Source organism: Hakea prostrata, chromosome 4, assembly GCF_041222555.1.
Source record: "Hakea prostrata isolate BN-2017 chromosome 4, UWA_Hpros_2, whole genome shotgun sequence".
Taxonomy (NCBI): domain Eukaryota; kingdom Viridiplantae; phylum Streptophyta; class Magnoliopsida; order Proteales; family Proteaceae; genus Hakea; species Hakea prostrata.
In genome coordinates this window covers 21,748,053-21,772,303 of record NC_142603.1, presented here as the reverse complement: position 1 = coordinate 21,772,303, position 24,251 = coordinate 21,748,053, and the positions used below count along the sequence as shown (strand labels likewise).

The 24,251-nt window shown below is 36.6% G+C and overlaps 1 protein-coding gene and 1 pseudogene across 1 annotated transcript; both read right to left on the bottom strand.

Annotated features, from left to right (window-relative positions):
• Positions 1 to 469: 469 nt before the first annotated feature.
• Positions 470 to 973, bottom strand: LOC149018488 (EG45-like domain containing protein pseudogene; annotated as a pseudogene).
• Positions 974 to 10,734: 9,761 nt separating this feature from the next.
• On the bottom strand, positions 10,735 to 11,277 carry LOC149018487 (EG45-like domain containing protein). Its single transcript, XM_089154423.1, has 2 exons — positions 11,125 to 11,277; positions 10,735 to 11,012 (listed from the first exon to the last, which is right to left on the bottom strand). The coding sequence occupies exons 1-2, from the start codon at positions 11,231 to 11,233 to the stop codon at positions 10,735 to 10,737; spliced, it is 387 nt and encodes a 128-aa protein (XP_089010549.1). The 5' UTR covers positions 11,234 to 11,277.
• Positions 11,278 to 24,251: the final 12,974 nt, after the last annotated feature.

Sequence of the window (24,251 nt, the reverse complement as noted above, 5' to 3'; positions counted from 1 at the left end):
TGTAACTCATCCATCTTATTAGCATCCTCTTTTAAGTTATGCTGAGTATCTATATAATGTTTCTTAACAGCCCAAAATTATGTGCCATATATTGGGTGTACTACGGCCTTATAAAATTTTCCTTTCATTTCTAATCGGATTTTTAATTTCATGCCCTGCCCACTCTAGATATGAAATATAATAAGGCAAAATAAAAAAGAGAAGAAAAGTAGTACAAGTGAATTGCTAACTAAATTGAATAAACAACGGTGAGCCTGTGACAGACAAAAATATTAGAATATTAAATATCTGGGAAAATCCTTATTCAAAACCATAATAAGCAATGGCTAGCCACAAAGCATGCCATCTTTGGCAAAATCCTTATTCAGAAACATTATTTTCTTCCCCAAAACAACCTCAAACGTTAACCCAGCTGTTGAGAAGGCAACGTGTTAATGGGGAAGGTGCAAGAAGCACTCATGCATGGTTACTAATTATAATCTATGTAGATTTTGCCAGCATTGAGATCGGCAATGGTGGCAAAGGCTTCTTGAGACAAATCAATGGTTCCTTGGCAACCGGATGGGCAATAATCCACGATCTTCACGGTTACACTATTTCCATAGCAAGGTTGTGGCACCCCTAGGTTTGTAGCCCCCGTGCATGTCACTGTGTAGTATGTTCCGCATGCTGCTCCATTGTTCCAAAGAACATCACTTGCTGCTGCTATCATATTCCCGTTGTCCTGATACCCATAGCATGCTGAGGCTGTATATCAAATTTAGAAGATCAACATCATTAGTTAATTACTCCGATCAGATCAGATCAGGTCAACATGAAAGCAGTATAAGATCTATATATCTAAGAGTAACTTAAACAACTTACGAACATAAGGTGCTGTGTAGTAAGTGGCAGTTCCACTTGCTGCTGAAGCAACTGAGGTTAGGGCTATCACCATAGCCATCACCATTAGAACACGAAGCTCCATACCCATCTTTCTTAGAAGACTCAAATCTCTTTTACTATGAAAAAAGTGGAAGGATAATGGAACTCTTGGCTTTCAAGTTTTGAAGTGTCAGAAGTTACTCATCCTTTTATAGAGAGGAGGAAGGTGAAATTAACTCCGTAGAAACCTCATTCTGGAAGCAATTTAATGTATATGTTATGATCTGTGCCAGATGACTTCTAAAAGACTTCTCTTTTGAAGCAAATGATGATTTATTTTTGTCAATGGGTGCTAAATGTGGCTAGTTCTTTTGCCTTCTTTCATGCCTATCAGGCATTAAGAAACTAAAGAGAGAGAAATAGAGAACCGTTCATATCCTGGTCAAAGTCTTTGTTTTTTTTATCGATAGGAACTGGTCAAAGTCTTTTGTTTGGTCTGGTCATCCCTCGCAAGTTCGGTTAGCAGCATGGTTCTTGATTACAGAAGGTATATTCCGGGGATAAACAGTTGCCATGCCACATTGATCAAAAGGATCATATACTGGAAATGAACTTGAATGAAAGCACTTCCACGCCATCTTGTTCAAATTTTGAAAGGTTCGATGGAGTTTTAAAACATTTGAATTGTTACGTGGTGTTCTGGGAAGAGCTCGCCCCACATGATTCAGGGTTCTTTTGATTGATGTTTTGGTTTAATATTGATTCCTCTTTCTATTTAATATAGTGGTTGAGATTGAGTCAATCTCTATTTATGACTATTTATACATTTGTAGTTACATGACAGTAAAAAATCACCGATTTCATTGAGCTCAGTCATGTCTTCTCAATCTATCATAGTTTCAAGTATTTTCAATTTATCATGGTATCAGCCTAACCACAATCCTACAATTTACTTCCTCCATTGTCCAGCAATAGTTTGAGGTTCTGGTGGTATTGTTCCTAGAAAGTCAAATTTACGTTTCACAACAAATCTCACATAATTTCTCTTGGTCGATGAGAGGTTATTATCTCTGGCCAATTCTGGTCAATTATGGCTTTTGACATTTATGTGTTCTTGTCAATGTAGGGTTGGTAGAGTGGTAAGATTCATACCTCTCAGTGGAGAGGTCATGGATTCAACCCTTGTGGACAACAAAGTTCCCCTCTGAGGATGTAATTGAGGTGCTTGCAAGCTAGCCCAGATGAACCTCAGATACCCCCCCCAAAAAAAAAAAAAAGAGCCACAAAATGTCATACAAAAAAAATTATAGCAATGGTCACCACATTTTTTATCCCCATTTTTTTTATCCTCTTTTACTTATTCTCATGATCTCTTAAAAAAGGACAAAAGGAGTATTCGTTTAAAAAATGAAATGATATTGTTTATCTACCATTTAATACTGTATTCATACTATTTCTATACCATTTACATATTGAATCGTATTGGATCATCTAGTACCATTTTTGTATTGAAACCATATCATATTGTATGCTAAGAATTTACAGATATAGACACAAAGGTGGTAAGTAAAATATTGTTTTTTTTTTTTTTTTTTTTTTTTTTTTTTGGGGGGGGGGGTTTTTGGGGGGGGGGGGGGGGGGGGGGGGGGGGGGGGGGGGGCAGAAGAAAAGGTGGGGGTGGGGGGGGGGGCACACACACACACACACACACACACACACACACACACACACATATATATATATATATATATATATATATATATATTTTTTTTTCTTGTAACCTAATATTTGTAAGTTAAAGAAAAATGGAAACCAAAAGTTGGATGTAGCCCTACATTGGGGTGAACTAGGGTAAATCCACGTCTCCTTTGTTTCTTGTTTTTTTGTTTGATTGTGTGTGATTCATTGCTCTAATCCCACCAAGTTTCAATTACACTTGTAATGAGTTGGAGTCATCTACCTAGATAGGTAGAGTATTATGCATGGTAAAAAATTTGAGGGAAACTCAAGTTTCGACCGGGTGAAAATGGGAAACTTAGGTGGAAACTTGGGAAATTTCAAGGAAACTGAGGACTTTTCCGTACAAGTTTTGACAGGTTTTAGAGAGTATTTTGGTGTGAGATTCTGTATTTAAGCTAATTAGAGTATAAAGAACACATTGGTTGTATTTTGCTAAAAAAAATCAATGTAGATATGTCATTTAATGTACATAACATCAATGTATAGTTGTCCGAAAAGTACATTATAAACTTAACTACTTAAGCACATAACATTCAATATATAATTTCTAACTTCAAAATAGTTGACAATAAAAGGAAAATGCAAACTAGTGCTAAGAGGAGTGCCAAGAGTGGATTCATCCTGTGAGCTGAGTAGTATTATGCTTGTAACATCCTCTCCTCCAACCAACGAACATAGACATCCCATGACATTTTATGCCTATGGTTGTCATCAAGGTGATCAATAACTGTAACTTTATGAGTCTGGTCATCAACATGCTTAAGATAACCAGCCTGAGGGAATACGCACTTTGAATAGGGAAGTTCTGATGGAGGGGGTATTTGTCGTGGTATTTGGGGAAATATGAAATAAACAAAAAAATAAAAAATTTGGGATTTTTTCAATATACAGGAAAAAGTCTCAAGTTTCCACGAAACTTCCCAGGTTTCCACGAAAATTTTCAAGTTTCCCACAAAATTTGGGAATTTTTTTTTCTCATGAACTAGCTGGTCTCACTGGGTTGAACCAAGTTTTGACAGAATTTCGACAAGTTTCGATGAAACTGAGGACTTTTTTTCAGTCCTCATGAATTTTGTTTCGCATTTTCCAAAATGCGAAATTTCACACATTTCGACCGAATTTTGTACCATGGTATTTTGTCCTTCCACACTCTTCCACTAAATGTTTAGAAGAGGGGTTTGTTTCTCCTCCGTCTTGTTTGCTCAAAGGTGAACCCCTCTTAAATATGTAATGTACGACTATGAATAGAGCATAATCCTCTACCCAATGGGATAAAGGATCTGAACATGTAACCCTTATGATTAAAGTAGTAGTCTCAAACTCAGCTACCTCAGTTGCAATAACCATCTTGTCCATCATAACAAACCTTTAGGGATAATTTCACCACTCCAATCAGTTTTAATAAGGACTTCACAACTGAATGATCACACCAAAGGTCTGGGGTATATTTCATGTTTTACTAAACAAGAAGTGAGTCCATGTCATGTTTGCGCATGTAAAATGTATTACCGTGTTTATATAAAATTGCTAAAAATACCAAAAATACCGTTAGGTCTAATATTTATACGAATTTTACCATACGTTAACAATGCGGAATTGATCTGAGTTACAAAAGCAAATATGCCTACTGAATTAAATAAACACCTGTGAGTCTGTGATAGACAATTACAGATGCAAGTGAATTACTAATTAAATTGAATAAACTCCTGTGAACATGCATCACTGCACATGCGTATGACCATTGGTTTCATTGGGTTAGGAACAAACCTTAAAGTGCATCTGTCCTACCAACAGGGATATTGAGGTTGGCAACCCGTGGTATCAAGTAGTGATACTAGTGGATGCCCAAAAGGTGGTAGAACACTAAGTATACTAATGTACCATTCATGTCATGCCAATATAGTGGGTGTTTGAGGATCTATGCTTCTAGAATGGCATGAGATAACAAGCCAAGATAGTGGATGTTTGACAGTGGTATTGCTTGACCATAGAGTGCACTTTGAATAGAAATCATGCATTTGGGCTGGGCAAGTCCTTGATACATGCCAATCCTATACTATTGGTCGTGCGTTTTCTTTTCCATGAGTGATGATAAGTAGATGTTGAGGACAATGAGAGAGTGGTGGGGTGATGAGCTGAAATGAGACACAAGCTGACCGAAATACCCTTGGTCTTGGTTGTGGTGCGGAGTGTGGCTAGTACCCAAAACCCCCGGTTGTGCATTTTTTTCCTCCAATGGATTGAGAGACTTTCCATGGAGCACTGTTATTTACTTTAAAGCATGATGAAACAGCTAGAGACTTTATTGTAATACATGTTTGGATGGCATTTAGGGTCGACATACCATGCATGTTGAATGTGCTTGTCTCCCCTCACGAATTGGGTGTAGGGGTGCAAGTTTGGCCCTGACGGCCTTGACCCTCCCTAAGCGTGCCCTAAGCCCGAATAGGGCTTGGGTTCAAGATTTTGTCCCTAATGGCGAGTTAGGGCTAAAATATTCTTGTGAAATCTCCGGATTTCTTATCCTTTAACCCATGGTTTCAAGACCACGAATCAGAAACTCAAGTCGGCAACAACTGTGGACCATTCGAGTTGAGCCCAAAAGTTTGAAAGTGGACCCAATGAATGTGGATGACCCTAGCAATGACTCAACAACACTCCAGGAGTTTAAGAGGAGAGAGAAGGTCAATCATGACGATGTTAAAAGATGATTTTGGCACGTCCGTAGACCGACGATGTGGAGTCCGATCGACGAGGTAAATATACCCAAACAAAGATAATCGAAAGACATTTCATTCAAGCTAGAAATCACCAGAATCATACCTTGGATGGGGGTCCAAACATGGACCGGTTGAGTGGTTGGTTGGGTGACTCAACAGCCCGCCCCTCCCAGTGACGGGATAGAATCGAGATTTTAGATTTTAAAACCCTATTTTATGTTTCAACTAACCTCTAAACCATTTTCTAATGCTAGAGTGGGGCTGAGGCTTGGGGAAGAGGAGAGACTAAGGAGAAGAATATATTCCATGATACCAAAGGTGCTTTGTGACTCGGATTGTCGCGAGAACTTTGAAAAAGGTGAGAATCCTTAAACCCTCTTCTTTAGACATAGTTTTGTGGGGGGGGGGGGGGTTCTTCACTTTTTTTAATGAGGAATTTCGGTAGTTGAAGCATGTTAGGTATTTTAAATGCTCTTAAATAGTTGTATTAATGCTTCCCTCTAGTATGTGATTTGTTTGTGTGAATCGTTGAAAAAGATTTCACGTTTTGATTCTCTGAGACGCTCGCGGACAATTTATAGAGTCAAATTTGGGGGTTTTTTTTTTTTTATTTTTTTCTATTTAGAACGATTTGGGTCAAATTGATGGTACCCTTAGGACCCTATTGCTGCCAATTAGACTTTCCCAAAGTTTCGTTTCTATTCAACTTCGAATCGGTGGCGAAATAATGACTTTTCACCGAACTAGGTTCATAACGGCGGTATGAACGTTTGAACTTAGTTGTCAGATTAGGTTTTTATGGGATGATTTTGGGATACCTTTTGAAACCCAATTGACTTCTAATTTATATTTATTAATTCTCATTCATGATTAGGTTTGTTTTGAATATAATCACCGACTTGTGAGAGTGAAATTTGGGACTTTGGAGAACATAATCGAATTGAAAGGTGATGAATATACTTAACCTTATATTGCATGTTTAATGATGTTAATTTATTTTCATTATTGATATCTTGCGTTGCTTTAGTATTTATTATCTTGTGATTATGTATGTGACTTTGCGAGAATGAAAGGTAAGAAAGTATGTTTGCTTCTATTTTTCAGTATTCTTTGAATGATGATATGAGAATGTGTGTGGGATTGGTTTTGAGACTTAGATTCTCTTATGTCTATTTACCAACTAGGGTTGTGGGTTCACCCATTATCCTAGTGAATTTACATAAGTATGCATCTAGACCTAAGTACATGAATGCTAGGTACGTGTCTAGAAATATTTGGCTAGATAACCTCATGAGTACTACTACCCTTCTGGTAGGGGTGTTGAAATAGGTTAACCCGTGATGTCAGTGGATGGGTCATGTGAACATCAAGCATGCCCATTGCCATCATGAGATGGTAGGGTTGCATATAATAGATAAGGGTTCATGGGCACTCAATACCGGTAACCAACCCATGAGAGGACATGGAGAGCATTCTGTCCATTATATGTGAATGACCATAGGGTTGAAAAATGGAATCCAATAGATGCCTCCCGTTGAGGATCCCATTTCTAGGTGGAAAATGATATTGAACCGAGTTGGTTGGTGCCATAATGGAAGTATCTGGACCATATGTAGTACGAGACCATATGACTGTGCATTGGGCCTAGAGTAATCCTTGACAAGCACCAATTCTCATGCCAAAGGGTGATGTGAGAGAGAGGTGACTTATACCCCAGCCACGAATGATGTGACTTGACCCAACAACTGCGGAGAACCCAAAAGACGTGCATCAGAGCCATGAGGGAAGAGTGACTGAGATCACCCAGAGGAGGCTGGTGTACGACTTAATGTATGTCTACTATAGAGACTTCATGATAGAGTTAGGAGAATAATATCATAATCATTCATATATCATATCATTATCATTAATTACATTATTGATATTAATGTTATATGTGTGGTGTAGAAATCTTGTGAATGAATGCATGATATGATTTTGAGTTGACCTCACTGAGTTCTATTGAACTCATTCCTTTTTTTTTTATTTTTTTTTTATTATTTTTTAATGTCTGTTTCTATTATAGTATACTACAGGTTATGAGGACTCCTTCCAAATGGAGGATTCGTCGTTAGCAAACTTTCTTGAAGGAGTGACTAAAGAAGATGTAGACTCGCATGGAACTTCATGTCCGTACCAGGACTGTTCTTATGGGGTTGGATTCCATTGGAGAATCAGTTTAGTTTAAATTCTGCTGCAGCAAACTATTCTTCCTTTAAACTCTGATATCCATTTTGATTAACCTTAGATAATGGATGATTGTAATCTATTGATAATTCAGATTTGATAACTTTATACTTTAACTTGATTTATTATTGTCCTTTTAATTATGATATATCATATGTTGTATGGAATTGTCACTGAACCTAGGTTTTGCGGTGTATCACCCCCACGGGTATTCGGGTATGACTGGATCCATCTGAGTGGGGTGTGACAATTCTGGCCCTGACTAGGGCCAAGGGCGGGCTTGGGATTACTCTTTGGCCTGTCGGACTTGTCCCGACCCATCCCTCATTTCTTTTCCCCTAACCCTAGCCATCTAGCCCTACTACTAGCCATAATTTTCTCCTTGGTGCTTGATCTCAATGAATTAGGAGTAGGGACAAGGATAGGGCCAATCAGGGCTAGGGACAAGGCCAATCAGGGCTAATTAGGGCGGGGGACAGCACCAATCAGAGGGAATGGGCTAGGCTTGGCTCTGTAGGGCTTAGGGTCGGGACAATAATCTTTGGCCTTTAATTAGGGCCAAGGTGAGAATGGGCTTAGATTAGAAAATATAGGGCTGGGCTTGGGATTGCAAAAGCCCGGCCCTACCCAGCTCTGTTACCGCCCTAGTTGGGTGGAATTCATCTCATGGGAATTATTCACTTTTAGATGGTGCTTCAAGACTTGAGATAGTTTCGATGTCAAATGTGACCCATCTTGAGGAGACATGAATTGTGGAAATAGAGGAACCTATCATGCTGTTACATGATGCAGTTGCTACTATACTTGCTCTTACGGTTCTCACAGGATGATCCTCCTGATCGAGGCATCTTGTCGTTGAAGGATTGTCCTGTGAATGGATTCTTTTTGAAGGAAAACTTGGTCCTTAAATAGTGATGGAATGTTTATACATTGATACCATTGGATATGAAGAATTTCTTAGCTAATAAATCATACAATTGATAATTTGTTCTGATCACAATATTGATAGAAGTAGTTTTAGGAAAGACAATATCTAGCATTAAGAAAGAAATATTCTTTTTGTGTATACTCTCACATGTGTGGAAGGGAATAATACAATTCAATCTCCATTAACAAGAATCTTTGTTTTATTGTTTTATGGTTAGAATCAAGGTCAGGACTAGGGTCACAGCTTGATATGTAATCTAGCCTAACCAAGTTTAGTCTTGTAGGATCAAGGTTATCAAAACAAGGCTAGTATATTTAGGGTTAGGATTAGGGTTTTAAAAGACATGGTTCAAACTGATTAGTAATGCCTTAAGGCTTCACTCTAGATCTCCACCTACGTGATTAATAATGCCTCAAGGTTTTTAGTAGAATGTTTAATTTCATGGCCACACCTCTAGATATGAAATATGAAAGGGAAATAAAAAAGAAAAAATTATATTACAAATGAATTGTTAAGAAAAAAATATATTACAAATGAATTGTTGAGAACTTGCTGAGGAATCTGCATGAACACTTGTAAGACTGTTGTAATCACAAACTTTGATAGAGCTAAAACGTACCAAAGTACTTTCTTTAAGGTATTTAGACACCTCAATTTGTACAACATGGGCTCCAAGTGTGTCGTCACCCCCAAGATCAGTTAATCCAAACCTTTAAGGTTGCTCCCCAGAATAGTTACTTTAGGTGCAATTATTTTGTATTCACTATTTAACAGAAAGACAATAGGGAGGGAGAGGAGGAGGGAAATTCATTGTAAAAAAATGAGTTCAATTATGGGTTTATATAGAGCCCCAAAATTTGTGGGTGAAGGGTTAAGGTTACCTCCCTTTATGAGCTTATATATTCATATCACCTCCCTAGGGAAGGTAACTCTCTAACGACATCTCCACATTTTCACCCAACAATAGGCTTTCCAAATTAGGGCCCATGACAAAATGGACTTTCTAGATCAAAGCCTATGACCTATTACCTAAGTCCCAGGTCAAACAGAAATATTAATATTAAGGGATAATTACTATTGCCCCTTGTAATATAGCTTAATTACTACAGGGACCTTGCTCTTTATGAAATTATTGTTGCCGCCATCTGTTCTAATAGTGTTAAAAGACCATTATATTTGAATGTTTAATGTCTATTTTGTCCTTTAGAATTAAGAAGTCAAAACACAATAATATCCCCATTTAGAAAAAACCATATCAAGCACCAATTTTGCACTTGTATTCTTATCATTTTGAATTCCAAAAAGAGACTACCTAAATTATTGCTTTTTTACGGTTAAGAAAAAGAGCTTCCTAAAATTAATAACATCAAATTGGAAAGTAAATAACAAAAACTAAAACATAATACCAAATTGAAAAGTAAATATAAAAAAGCTAAAAATTAGGGTTAATTTTTTTTCCTAATTACTAAGGTAATAATGTAATTTAATATAAAGTATAAATAAGTAAAATAAAGCTTAGGATTATTTTGGAATTTTTAAACAAATAAAAACTATGACGTCATCACTTAACTAACGGAGTTTAACGGTAGGGGAGGCAACAATAATTATAGGTAAAGTCTAAGGTTGAATTAATAATTTCAAAAGTATAAGGGATAAAGTAGTGATTAAACTATAATTGAGGGGGGCAACAATAATTTTTACTAATATTAATTAATATATAGCTATATAACCATGGTTGGGTTAGACTAGTTCAAGCTAGGGTCGTGTTGTACACAGGTTCGCACCATACTACATGAGTGGGATCCTTTATCCCGCAGGTATATAAAATAGCGGTCCTTACTATATATAAACCAAGTAACCAGCTCCTTATTGTCTAATGTGAGACTAAAGTTCCCGTGACAAAAGTCATAAAGATAGAACAATGTGAATAAAACATATATTTATATTAAAATAATACACGAAAGTTTTAAATATTTTTCAACATGAATTGTTACTAAATTGAAATATTGAATAAACATTTGAGTCTATGACAGACAATTATGGAAATTGGCTTGGGCCTTGTAACTTGAAATATCAAATATCTGGCAGAATCCTTATTCAAAAACATAATAAGTAATGGCTGGCCACAGAACATGGCATCTTTGACAAAATCCTTATTCAAAAACATTATATTCTTCCCAGAACAACCTCAAAACCTGCAGTTGAGAAGGCAACGCATAGGGAATCAGGGAAGCTGCAAGCACTCATGCATGGTTACTAATTATAATCTATGTAGATTTTGCCAGCATTGAGATCTGCAATGGTGGCAAAGGCTTCTTGAGACAAATCAAGGGTTCCTTGGCAACCGGATGGGCAATAATCCACGATCTTCACGGTTACACTATTTCCATAGCAAGGTTGTGGCACCCCTAGGTTTGTAGCCCCCGTGCATGTCACTGTGTAGTATGTTCCGCATGCTGCTCCATTGTTCCAGAGAGCATCACTTGCTGCTGCTATCATGTTCCCGTTGTCTTCATACCCATAGCATGCTGAGGCTGTATATCAAATTTAGAAGATCAACATCATTAGTCAATTACTCCGATCAGATCAGATAAACATGAAAGCAGTAGAAGATCTATATATCTAAGAGTAAATTAAACAACTTACGAACATAAGGTGCTGTGTAGTAAGTGGCAGTTCCACTTGCTGCGGAAGCAACTGAGGTTAGTGCTATCACCATAGCCATCACCATTAGAACACGAAGCTCCATGCCCATCTTTCTTTAAAGACTCAAATCTCTTCTACTATGAGAATAGTGGAAGGGTAATGGAACTCTTGGCTTTCAAGTTTTGAAGCGTCAGAAGTTACTCATCCCTTTTATAGAGAGGAGGAAGGTGAAGACATGAACATAGCTTGCGTGGAAACCTCAATCAGCGACACAATTGCGTATCTTTACTGAACCAAATGACTTCTCCAGGAAATGCACTCCTCAGGGAGAACAAATCTCATTCCGGTCGAAGTCTTTTTTTGGTTATTCAGTAAGTACTGGTCAAAGTCTATTGTTTGGCCTGCTCATCACTTGTAGGTTTGGCTAGCGGCGTGGTTCTTGAATGCAGAACGTATATTCCAGGGATAAACAGTTTCATGCCACGTTCAAAAGCTTAATAGGATAAAAACATCGATCGTCACTGGGAAGTTTCTTACGCAGCTTCAGGTCATCTTTTACAAAATTTTAAATGCACTATGGGGTTTAATTAAAACATGTGACAAAGGGTTCAATATTCCCATTCTCATGGCATAAGCAAGGCTTTCAAACCAAAGTGATTTCCCACCTGTTGAATTAAAAGAATGTATCCAGTGAGCAAGATTGCTGTGAAATTTAACAACACACTCATTTTTTTCTTTTCTTATAATGAATGAAAATCTACTCAGTATGTTAATATGATGCTTTAATAAAAAGCTCAAATTGATTGAAAAGATCTTTCCAAAAAACATCAGACAATTGTGGTTGTGAAATTCAATCTCTAGCTATTGATAAAGTTTTTATCCATTGCTAGCCTAGTGAACATTCAACCGTCATAGATTTCATAGTAGACGTGATTCTAACACAGTGGTGGCAGCTTCATATGTAGAGGCAACAATATTAAATAGGTTCTGGATTTGAACTCCCTCCCTCTACTCCTTAAACTCTCCCCCCACCCCACCCCCAAACAAAAGAAAAATAAAAAAATAAAAAAAGTCATCCCTTATGCATATGGACAAATGAACGCAAAAAAAGAAAAGGAAGAAGAGAAAAAAACGTAATAATAGGGTTCATAGGCCCATTTTAGGATTTACATATACATTTGACTCTCCTATGTAAGTTTTTGTTTTCTGTGGCCATCGTAAGACCGGGCACAACTCACAATTGTGCTAGAAGCACGACCACACATACCCTATACGTTTGCACCCCCTATTTATCAAAGTATATATCAACAGCACCCCTACTGTTAGAGTAATTGGGTTAAGGAATGACTCAACATTTAGTATATTTCCAAATTATAATATTACCCCGTATTGCCTTTGAATTGTTTCAATTTTCAGGGGAAGAGCAGTTATGATGGTTGTTGCAGTATTTTTCAATTTTTTGTCGCTTTTAAGGAGATTTAGCATGGATAAATATGACTTCTTTGAATTTCAAACTTAACGGTGTTTGGCATCAAAGGATGCTTGTAATAGATAAACTATCAAGACGTATAGACGTAATAATTTGTAAACCTAGGGAGTGTATATGTAATTTGCTCTAGGTCTTAGTATGTTCTTTAAAATACCTTCTTGATATCTTCTGGCATCTTGCATGTATTTGGACTCAAGACGTGTAAACGTAAGAATTTGTAAACCAAGGGGTGCTGTTAAGAATAACACATCTAACATAACGGAATAATTACAGAAACGAAGATAAACAAGAACACGAGGATTTACTTGGTTCGGTCACAAGGACCTACATCCAAAGATGAATTAGCGAACTCATCAAGTCATGCAATAATCCAATAGCAAAATGAAGGTTATAGCACTATGAACTACCCAACAAGAACCCTTAAGCATGAAACAAAAAGAAGATAACATAACCAGAAACGAAGACGCTTGATTATTGCATAAACACTATCTTCTCTTCAAGGCAAACGAGTACACCAAATCCAATGAACTTCTCATGCCTTCAAAAGCAAGCAAGCCTCTCCAAAACCACACTTACACAATTCTTAACCAGCAGCAACAAGCACCAAACACAAGCCCTAAGGCTTCTCTCGTAGACCAGAATGAAAACAAAAGGAGAAGAAAGAATGAATCGAATGAACCCTAAAGCCCAAAATATATATATATATATATATATATATATATATATATATATATATATATATATATATATATATATATATATATATATATATATATATATATATATATATATATATATATATATATATATATATATATATATATACAAAATAAGACATATGCCCCCTTAACAAGTAAATAAGACATATTTATCATATTCTAAAGAAAAATAGAAATGCCCTTGTACATATACAACATTCTCCACCTTGACTCTGCTATTTTGACAATGCATGAACCTATGAGTCAACACAAAAACTCATCAAATAAGAATAAAAACTAAAAGTAACTATAGAGATAATAATTTCAACATGTTCAAAGTAGATTTGAACTTTCCAATAGGAACAATTTTAGTCATAATATCAGTTGGATTGATAGAAGTATCAATCTTACATACATCAATAAGACCTTTAGCAATTATATCTCTAATAAAATGCAGTTTTACATCAACATGCTTTGGTATTTCATGATACACATTATTCCTAGAAAGACACAAAGCACATTGAGAATCATAATATATAAGAGAATGTAAATCATTAAATCCAAGCTCACCAAGAAGCCCCTTAAGCACATACATTGCTTAACAGCTTCAGACAAAACAATATATTTAGCTTCAGTGGTTGAAAGTGCCACCGTATGTTGAAGGGTGGATTTCCAATTCACAAAATTCCCACCAATTGTAAAGAATTATCTAGTTAAGGATCTCCTTTTATCCAAATCAGCAGCAAAATCAAAGTCACAAAACCCAACAATGCTAAGATTATTAACCCAAGAATTATCATGAACAATTCTATAAGAAGCAGAATTTTTCAGATATCTTAATAATCACATAACAACATCCCAATGTGAATCACAAAGCCTATTCATAAATCTACAAACATCCAACATAGTATGCTATATCAGGCCTACAACAAACCATAAAATACATAAGGTTGCTAACACATTCTTGATAAGGCTTATCAGTTACAGCAACATTAGAATCAGTTCTAAGCTTAAAATGAGCACCAGGAGGAGTATTAACAGTTCTACAATTATCATTCCCAAACTTGTTTACAAGTTTATGAACATAACCAACTTGAGACAAAGTCAAAACACCATTAGGCCTATTCCTATGAATATCAATGCCAAGAATCCTTTTAGTAGCCCCTAAATCTTTCATTTCAAACTCAGATTTCAACATAGACTTAAATTTACAAATCTAAAACTTATCCTTAGATGCAATAAGCATGTCATTAACATAAAACAAAAGATAAATGAAAGAATTAGGACTAAATTCATAATAATATACACAATTATCATAATAGCTTCTCTTATACTTATTCTTGAGCAAAAATTCATCAAACCTTTTATACCATTGCCTAGGTGATTGTTTTAAGCCATACAAAAACCTTAATAACAAACAAACATTAGTCTCACTCCCCTTACCAGCAAAACCATCAACCATATAAATCTGCTCATCTAACTTACCATTTAAGAAAGCAGTTTTAACATCCAATTGTTCAAGTTCAAGATCAAAGATAGCAACAAGGGCAAGAAGCACTCTAATAGAAGTATGTTTCACAACAGGTGAAAACACTTCATTATAATATATTCTCTCAACCTAAGTATAACCCTTAGCCACTAATATAACTTTATATATAGGTTGTTCTACACCTGGAATTCCAGCCTTATATTTATAAACCCATTTACAACCAATTAGCTTCTTTCCTTTAGGTCTATCTACAAGAGTCCAAGTCTGATTTTTTTATCAAAGATTCTATTTCATCCTTCATGGCAGTAAGCCAATGCTTGGTGTCCACACAATCAAGCAACTCTTTATAGGTTATAGGCTCACATCCCTTAAGCTGGTCAACTACATTAAGAGCAGAAGAAATCAAATTTAGACCAGAATTAGATAGTTTACATATATTAGCATATCTAGCAAGTCTTTTAATATCTATTTTAGACCTATCTCTAGCCAATAAGTAATTATCTAAAGGATCCTCATCTTCAAGGTCTTCTTTAACTTCTAAAGAACCACTACCAGCCCCTAGATCATCATCTTCAACCATAGGATCTGATGTATCTAGTTCAGTTTCAGACTTATCACCTAACTCCACCTCAAATATTGTCTTATCTAGGTCATGGGAGTTAGAAATAACACTAGAGGAATCAAATTTCAAAAACTCAAGCTCATTGAACTTAACATCCCTACTAATTACAATTTTATTTTCCTCTAAACACCAAAGCCTATATCCCTTAACACCTAAAGGATATTCTAGGAAAACACACTTCCTACCCCTAGGCTCAAGCTTACCCTTACTTCGGTGAACAAAACACACACAACCAAAGGGTTTTAACACATTATAGTCAGTATGTACTTTACTCCACTTGAAATCAGGTGTTTCAATGTCAATTGAGGAACAAAGAGATTTATTATTAATAAAATAAGTTGTACTTGCAGCTTCAGCCCAAAATTTCTTACTTAGGCCATATTCAATCAAAATGCACCTAACTCTATCCATGATTGTCTTATTCATCCTCTCAGCCACTCTATTCTGCTGAGGAATATATGTGCATGTCCTATGTCTATTTATTCCATGTTCCTCAAAAACTTAGAAACTTTTCATTTACAAATTTAAGACCATTATCAGTCCTAAGTTTCTTGATTTTCTTCTCAGTTTGGTTCTCAATTAAAACTTTCCACTCTAGAAATTTATCAAAGACACTAGACTTATCTCTAAGAAAATACAGTCAAGTCTTTCTAGAGTAATCATCTATAATAGACAAAAAATATTGGGCATCCGAAAGAGATAAAGGCACATTTGGACTTCCCCATAAATCATAATGTACATATTTAAAGGTCTTATATGAAGAATGAGGGAATTTAGTCTTATGGAGGTTACTCATAGCACACACATCACAAAAAGTCAAAGGACTGAATTTCTTATGGCTTATTTGTCCACTTTTGTACAAGTGTCCAAAACCCTTACCACTAATGTGGCCCAATCTTCTATGCCAAAGCTCCACCTCACTTATGACACTACTAGAGGCTGATGCATCCCCTAAAACTACACTTCCATTTAAGAAGTATAACCCATTCTTCAATTCAACAATTAAAATTACACTACTACCCCTCATAACCCTAAGAGAACCATCCCTAGAGGTGTAATGAAAACCCCTAGCATCTAGCTGACTTAAGGACAACAGGTTTCTCCTAAGTCCAGGCACATGTCTGACCTTTTCAAGATCTCTAAGAGTCTCATCATTCATCCTAAGTCTAATAGATCCAATCCCCACAACATCACAAGCATGATCATTTCCCATCAACACCTTACCACCTCTAATGGACTCAAAAGTGATAAACCACTTCCTTCTAGAAGTCATATGGAAAGAACAACCTGAATCTAAAATCCAAGTATCAAGATCACTACTAGGGGACACTACAAGTCACTTGTTACATTAGCTACATGTGTAGCCTTCATTCTCTCATTTCCATTTTCATTTTGTTTCTTTTGTAATCTCTCTCTATAATACTTCCTAATATGTCATTCCTTTTTACAATAATAACAAATCATCTTTTATTATTAAACTTTCCATTATAATTCTGATTATTACATGCATTGCTAATTTTTCCAACAAACTTCGTCTTTTTCTTATTATTATTGAACTTTCTTTTAGTTTCATAAACACTTCTATTTTCAGAATTAGCAAACAAACCTTCACTCACATGCTTTCCCTTTTTCTCAGTTTTCAGTTCTATATCCCTAATTTTCAATGCTTCCATTACATCATCTAGGGTTATAGACTTCCTACCATACTTAATAGCATTCTTAACACCAACATGAGAATCAAGCAAAGAATTCAATAACAAAACAACAAGAGTATTATCAGTTAATTCATCATCTAAATCAGCCAAGTCACAAACTAAATGTAATTTGCAAACAATAATAAAAAAATTGTAACCAATTTCAGATTATAATCATAAACCAAACATCAATTTCATATATCTAACATGTTTAACACAAAAGCCCCAAATCAATTTCTAGAAATCCTAACAACCGAACCACCTATTGACTCAGACAGAGGAATTGGGTCTCAATTTCAAGCAATAAAAAGGGATTTTAATTGCAAACAACTTCAATTAGACATATATACCAAAGCCCTAAGTTAATTTGAATAAACCCTAAGTTAGGGTTTCGGTCAGAATTAGGGTTTAGGGTGTAACAGTAATCGAAAACTCAAGATGCTTGTAAACGATAGCAAGAACAACATGCATCAACCAGAAATTAAGAAAAAAGCCTTCGACCAAAGTGAACAAGACCATACTAGAAAGAATTAGTCAAGGTATGAACCGTATAACAAGCTCTGATGCCAAAACTGTTAAGAATAACACATCTAATGCAGCGGAATAATAACAGAAACGAAGGCAAACAAGAACACAAGGATTTACTTGGTTCGGTCACAAGGACCTACATCCAATGATGAGTTAGTGAACTCATCAAGTCATGCAATAATCCAATAGCAAAATGAAGGTTATAGCACTATGAACTACCCAACCAGAACCCCTAAGCATGAAACAAGAAAAAGATAACATAACCAGAAACAAAGACACCTGATTATTCCAGAAACACTATCTTCTCTTCAAGGCAAACTAGTACACCAAATCCAGTGAACTTCTCACGCCTTCAAAAGCAAGCAAACCTCTCCAAAACCACACTTACACAGTTCTTGAACCAGCAGCAACAAGCACCAAACAGCAAGCACTAAGGCTTCTCTCGCAAACCAGAACGAAAACAAAAGGAGAAGAATGAATGAATCGAATGAACTCTAAAGCCCCAAAAAGTTATATATACAAACCAGTAAAATGACACATATGCCCCCTTAACAAGTAAATAAGACATATCTATCTTATTCTAAAGATAGATAGAAATGCCCCTGTATTGAACTCACCATAATTAATAAAACTGATTACTAAAAATGAATAAATTTGTTGCAGAAGAATATCGATCCAAAAAAATTTTGTGATAGAAGGAAAGCTCGATTGGTCCTATGATTTATTGTCCAAGAAATTCTCCACATTCAACATTACCAGTATATATGAAGACCATTGTCATAGACATTAGGCATTTGAGCCTTATTTCTATGGATTGGAAAATTCACTTATATTCGATTCCAAACTCAACGGTGTTAGGCATCACTAGACTCTTGTAATAGATAAAATATCAAGACGTGAAAATGTAATAATTTGTAAACCCAGGGGGTGTATATGTAATTTTCTCTACTCCTAGCATCTTGCATGTATTTGGACCCACCATAATTAACCAAATTGATTACCCAAAAACTAAATAAATTTGTCGTAGAAGAATATTCATCTAAAAAATTTGTGATAGAAGGAAAACTCAGCCAACGCAGAGCTGTTCTAGTGGTGAAACCAACACCTCTTAGTAAAGAGGTTGTGGGTTCGAATCTTGCTGAGGCATATTAATAAGGAAAACTCAATTGGTCTTATGATTTATTTTCCAAGAAATCCCACACATTCAAGATTACCAATGTATACGAAGATTATTGTCATAGACATTTGAGCTCTTTTTTATGGATTGTAAAATTCACTTATATTCCTAGGGAGATCAATGATGCTACTGATTGCCTAGCTAGGTTGACCCCGTAGCGAGCATGAAACGCGAATAATACGATTTATTCTCCCAAATCCATGTTTTTTCCATTGATTCAATAAAATTCTTGGACTTTTACCCATATAAATAAAATTCATGATTAATTCTCACCGAACAAAATTATATGCGAATAATTCAACAACGCTAATAACAACATAAGAAAAGGTAAAAACCAACGATTTTTCCCTGCAAACACATTAGGGTTTAATCTTTCTTCTTCTTCTTTCTTCTACAAATTTTCTCCCTACAATCATTATGCAAACAATTTTTGCACACTCCTAGACTCTAATTTCTAGTGACGTGGGCAATAATTCATTTGTTTGACATTACAAATGGTAAAACTCCAACTTTTATTTGATTATTCCATTCTTCCTTCTACAAAAGATTTCTGCATATTCCTCTACTCTCTTTTTGGCAATTGATAGAGATTCTCAACTTGAGAACGGTTGATGAAGCTGATAGACTGAGTTCTCTGTTCCTTTGTCATTTTTTAAACCTACAAAATCCAAAACGGAAGCTTTTTTTCCTTTCAAAACTAATCTCTCTATTGGGTGTGTATATTAGTTTTAAATACGCCTTTGCTCTACTTAAACAATCGGATTTTTTACCCAATTTTCCTTTTAGCAAGCAAAAATAATTCTCGAATCCGATTTAATTTGATTGAATTGATAACTTAACTCATCAAATCATTCTGAATAATTCTCCATACGAATAATTCAGGAATCTAAAATAAATAACTATGAGCATGATTGAATGGCCTTTTACCACTTCTTAGCTTATAGAGTTATGTTCTCCCTACCTCAATCGGCTTCACCACTTAAATAAGATGGTCATTATCAGCCCCCCCCCCCCTCTCAAAAAAAAATCTTGTCGCTATCATTTTGAGTAAAGGATCAGACTTCTATTAGCAAATGGAGATTGTAATACACACACTTAGGAACCTTAAGCAGTCATCCCTGCAGCAATATTTGCCCCACATACACCCAATCTCATTCGTTCGAAAAGAAATAACTCATATAAACAATACACAAAGTATACCATGCAACCATTAGAACATGAATTGTGGGAGCTCTAAAGCATCCCAACACAATTCCTTCTTGATGTGTGCAAGCCACTCTCCTAAATGGGAAGAAGTTTGATCCTTAGCAGCTGATTTCGTAAGGAAGTCAGCAATTGGATTGGCCTCCCTGTAGTCGTGAGTAATCCTCCAATCAATCGTCTCCACATATGTCACACCCCACCCAGTCAGATCAAGTTATACCCGAATACCCGTGGGGTGATACACTGCAGGACTTAGATTCAGTGACAATTCCATACAAATATATGATATAGCATGATCAAAAGGACAAGAATAAATCAAGTTCAAATATCCAATTATTAATATGAAATATTAATTACAATCATTTAAGATTCAAATCAAAAGACATAAACATCAGAGTTCGAAGAAAGTAAGAGTGTTTGCACTAGAAAAATGTTCAAGATTCTTGGTAAAAGATACCCTCGCCTCTCTCAAATGAAATCGAAGTGCAAATGTAGAAAAGTGCCATAAATGACACAGGAGATTTCCTAACTACGGCGAGATCTCTACTACTAGAAACTGGCTCCTTGCTCCGTAGGAGCAGTCATGGCACGAGCACGAAGCTTTGTGTGCTTCTACTTCCTCTTCAATTGCTCCTTCCAAATAGCCTCCCAGCGATGAATCCTCCATTTGAGAGGAGTCCTCATAACATGTAGAGAAATCTAAATAACACACATATAAAGGAATGCATTCCACAGAACTCAGTGAGGTCAACTAAACCTTCATGTAATGCATCCAATCACAATTTCCACATCATATTCATATAAAATAATAATGTAATTAATGACAATGGTGTGATAAATAAATGGTTATGATGTTATGCTTCTAACTCTATCATGAAGTCTCTATAGTAGATATGCATTAAGTAAAACATCAATCTCCTTTGGGTGGTCTCAATCACTCTTCATCAACAAGAGATGTCTATTGGGCTCTCTGCAGTTATTGGGAAAAGTTCGTCAAGCCATGGTTGGGGGTATAAGTCACCACTCTCTCACATCACCGTTTGGTATGAGATTTGGCACGTATCAATAATAACCCTAGGCCCATTGCAAGGTCATATGGTCTCATACTATATATGGTCCGGATATCTCCCCTCATGCCTAGTGCCCTTTTGGTTCAATACTTTCCCACCTATGAATGGTACCCTCAACAGGAGGCATCTATTCTATCACATTCCTTAATCCAATGGTCATTCACATATAATGGACAGGATGCTCTCCAATCCTCTCACGGGTTGGTTATCAGTCTTAAGCACCCAGGAGGCCTCATATATGATATGAAACCCTACCAAACTATGATGACAATGGGCCTGCTTGACACACAGGACCCAACCACTGGCAACACGGGTTAACCGACTTCAATGCCCTTACTGGAATGGTTGTAGCACTCATAAGGAACCTAGCCCAACACTTCTAGATACCTAGCATTCATGTAGTTAGGTCTAGATGCAATCACATAAGGTCACAAGGGTAATAGGGGAACCCATAACCCTAGTTGGTAAAATAGAATAAGAGGAATAGTCTCATTCAATGTCATTCATTCTCATATCAATAATATAATATTCAAAAGAAAGAATAAATCACAATCATATAATCTTACCTTCCATTAGTGCAAAGTCACACACAAGCATATCATGATAAATATCAACTAAAACAATTTCTATCACTAATAAATGAAAATAGAAATACTTAAACATACAAGACATGGTTAGTTTATTCCTCACCTTCCAACTTGATTTCATTCCTCAAAATCACAAATTCACTCTTAAGAGCCGGTGGTTATACTCAAAATAATTCTAATCATATAAAAGAAATAATAGACATTAATTAGAAACTAATTGGGTTACAAAAGAGATCCAAAATCATCAAACAAAAACCCAATCTATCATATGGTTTCAAACCTGCTGTTCTCAACCTAGTTTTGGCGAAAAATCATTATTTCACCACCGTTCAAAGTCAAATTGAAATGAAACTTTGGGAACATCTAATTTACAATGATAGGGTCCTAAAGGTATCATCAATTTGACCCAATTCGATCTCAATCAAAAAGCTCCAAATTTGGCACTCACGAGCGCTCGCAAGCGTCTCTGAGAGTTAAAACACGAAACCGTTTACAACGATTCACACAAACCACTTACAAACTAAAGGGAAGCATAAATAAAACTATCTACAAGCATTCATTGCACCTAACATGCCCCAACTAACGAAATCTAGTATTTATTATGAAGGAACCCCACAAACTTAGGTTTAAAGAAGGGGGTTTGAAGAGTTCTCATCTTTCCCAACGATTCCGCTATGATTTGGGTCTAGGCGCTCCTTCGTGTGGGTGGAACCCAAGTTTCTTCTTGATTTCCTCTCCTCCCCAAGCTTCAGCATCACACTAGCATTATAAAATGTGTGTAGGAGTGAATAGAAGCTTAAAATAGGGTTTTAAAACACAAATTCCCGAATCTTCCCCAACATTGGGGAGGGGCGGTAAATCCAAACCAGTCGACTGGCCCTTGGTTGACCCCTCAACCGAGGTCCGATTCCGATGATTATGGCTTGAAAGGAAGGTCTTTCAATTATCTTCATTTAGGTATATTTACCTCGTCAATTGGATTCTCCACTGCCGGTTTTTGGACGTGCCAAAACCGTCTTTTAATACCTTCGCGATTGACCTTCTCTCTCCTCTTAAACCCTAGGATAGGGGTCGAGTCATCACAAGGTTCATCCACTAACATTGGGTCCACTTTCGATTCTTCGGGCTTGATTCAAATGGCCCACAGTTGTCACTGACTTTCGGGTTCGCGATCCTAAAACCATGAGTTTAGGGTTAGAAATATGGGGGATTTCACAACATATACTCTTAGTCCATACCAAATTGCAAAGCAAACCTGGGAATCTGAAATTCTCTTATTTGTCAACACCAATAACAAGCAATCCATTTCAATCTAAAGCTTCTCTAACCAAGCAACCAAGCAGTAGCTAACCCCTTCATCAATCCCATAAACTCAGCCTCTATGTTTGTCTTGACACCCAACTACCAACGGAAAGAAGACACAGCTCCATGGCACTAGAGTTTCTAATCAACCCCCCCCCCCTTTTGCATGTCCTGGACACCCCAAAGTAGAGCCGCCTATATTGAGTTTACTCAGCTCACATTTGGTTGCTTCCAAACCACTTCTTTAGGTGTTGTTGCAGGCTTTACTTTTACATGTAAAGTTCCCTAGCCATCACCTCTAAGTAAGACTGCCCTAAACCCAGTTTCGAACTGGGGCCACGAAAGTAACAACCCCCCTTTGCCAACTCCGTGATGCCTTCTTATATTTCTCTACATCCAAGTAAATTCGGGAGTCAATACAAATCCCTTCATCCACACTTTCACTAGAGAGGTTGCATTAGCTTTCCTTCTCCATCTCCGTTGTTTGTTGTTGTCTCCCATCTAAAAGCAAATAGTTCAGTGAAGTTTCTCCAAAGCACCCCCAATAAAGTCACATTGCACAAATAAATGGTTAGAGCTTTCCCCTTCAAAATTACATAAGACATACTTAGAGGCCAATGCAATCCCACACCCTTGCACCAAGGAATCTATTTTTGAGTTTTCCAACGACATGTTCCACACAAAAATGCTCACATGAGGCTGCAAATGCACACCCCAAATAGCCTTGTACCACTCTACTTTTGTGTACCGTTTTCTAAGAGAACTCCATGCCGACTAGAGGGGGAAAATGCCATTAGATTCCAGCTTCCAATGACACCTATCCACCAAGCAAACATCACCCAATTCTATCTCAGAACAGTATCAAAAACATACCTTAGGGAGGGTATCCAAATTGTAGAGAAATTCCACGCACTCCCATGAAGATAATCCACCACTCTTTGAGGGAAACCTTGAACAGCAGCCCATCTAATTGAACATAGTCTGCTATAGAGAAAGGCCCCAACCACTTATCCATCCAGAAATTCACCCTTTCACCATTTCCAACTGGCCAATGCTCCTGAGCTCCAATAAAATCCTACACCTTTCAAATACCAGGAAGGATTGAGGAACGCATATTACATGTCTTCAAAGCACCATTCTTTGCATCCAATCTGGCTATTGAAACCCCCCCCCCCTCCCCGCCCCCCCATCAGTGAAGAATCTTGCTTTATCTTTTAGGCAATCCTATATAACATCCCTTAATCTTCTAAGGCCTTGCCCTCCTTTCT

Bases quoted from the DNA above. Each gene is read 5' to 3' on its own strand.
- LOC149018487 (XM_089154423.1), bottom strand. From the start codon at position 11,233: ATGGGCATGGAGCTTCGTGTTCTAATGGTGATGGCTATGGTGATAGCA. The intron at 11,013-11,124 runs GTAAGTTGTTTA...TTTGATATACAG, and splicing joins CTACACAGCACCTTATGTTC to CCTCAGCATGCTATGGGTAT.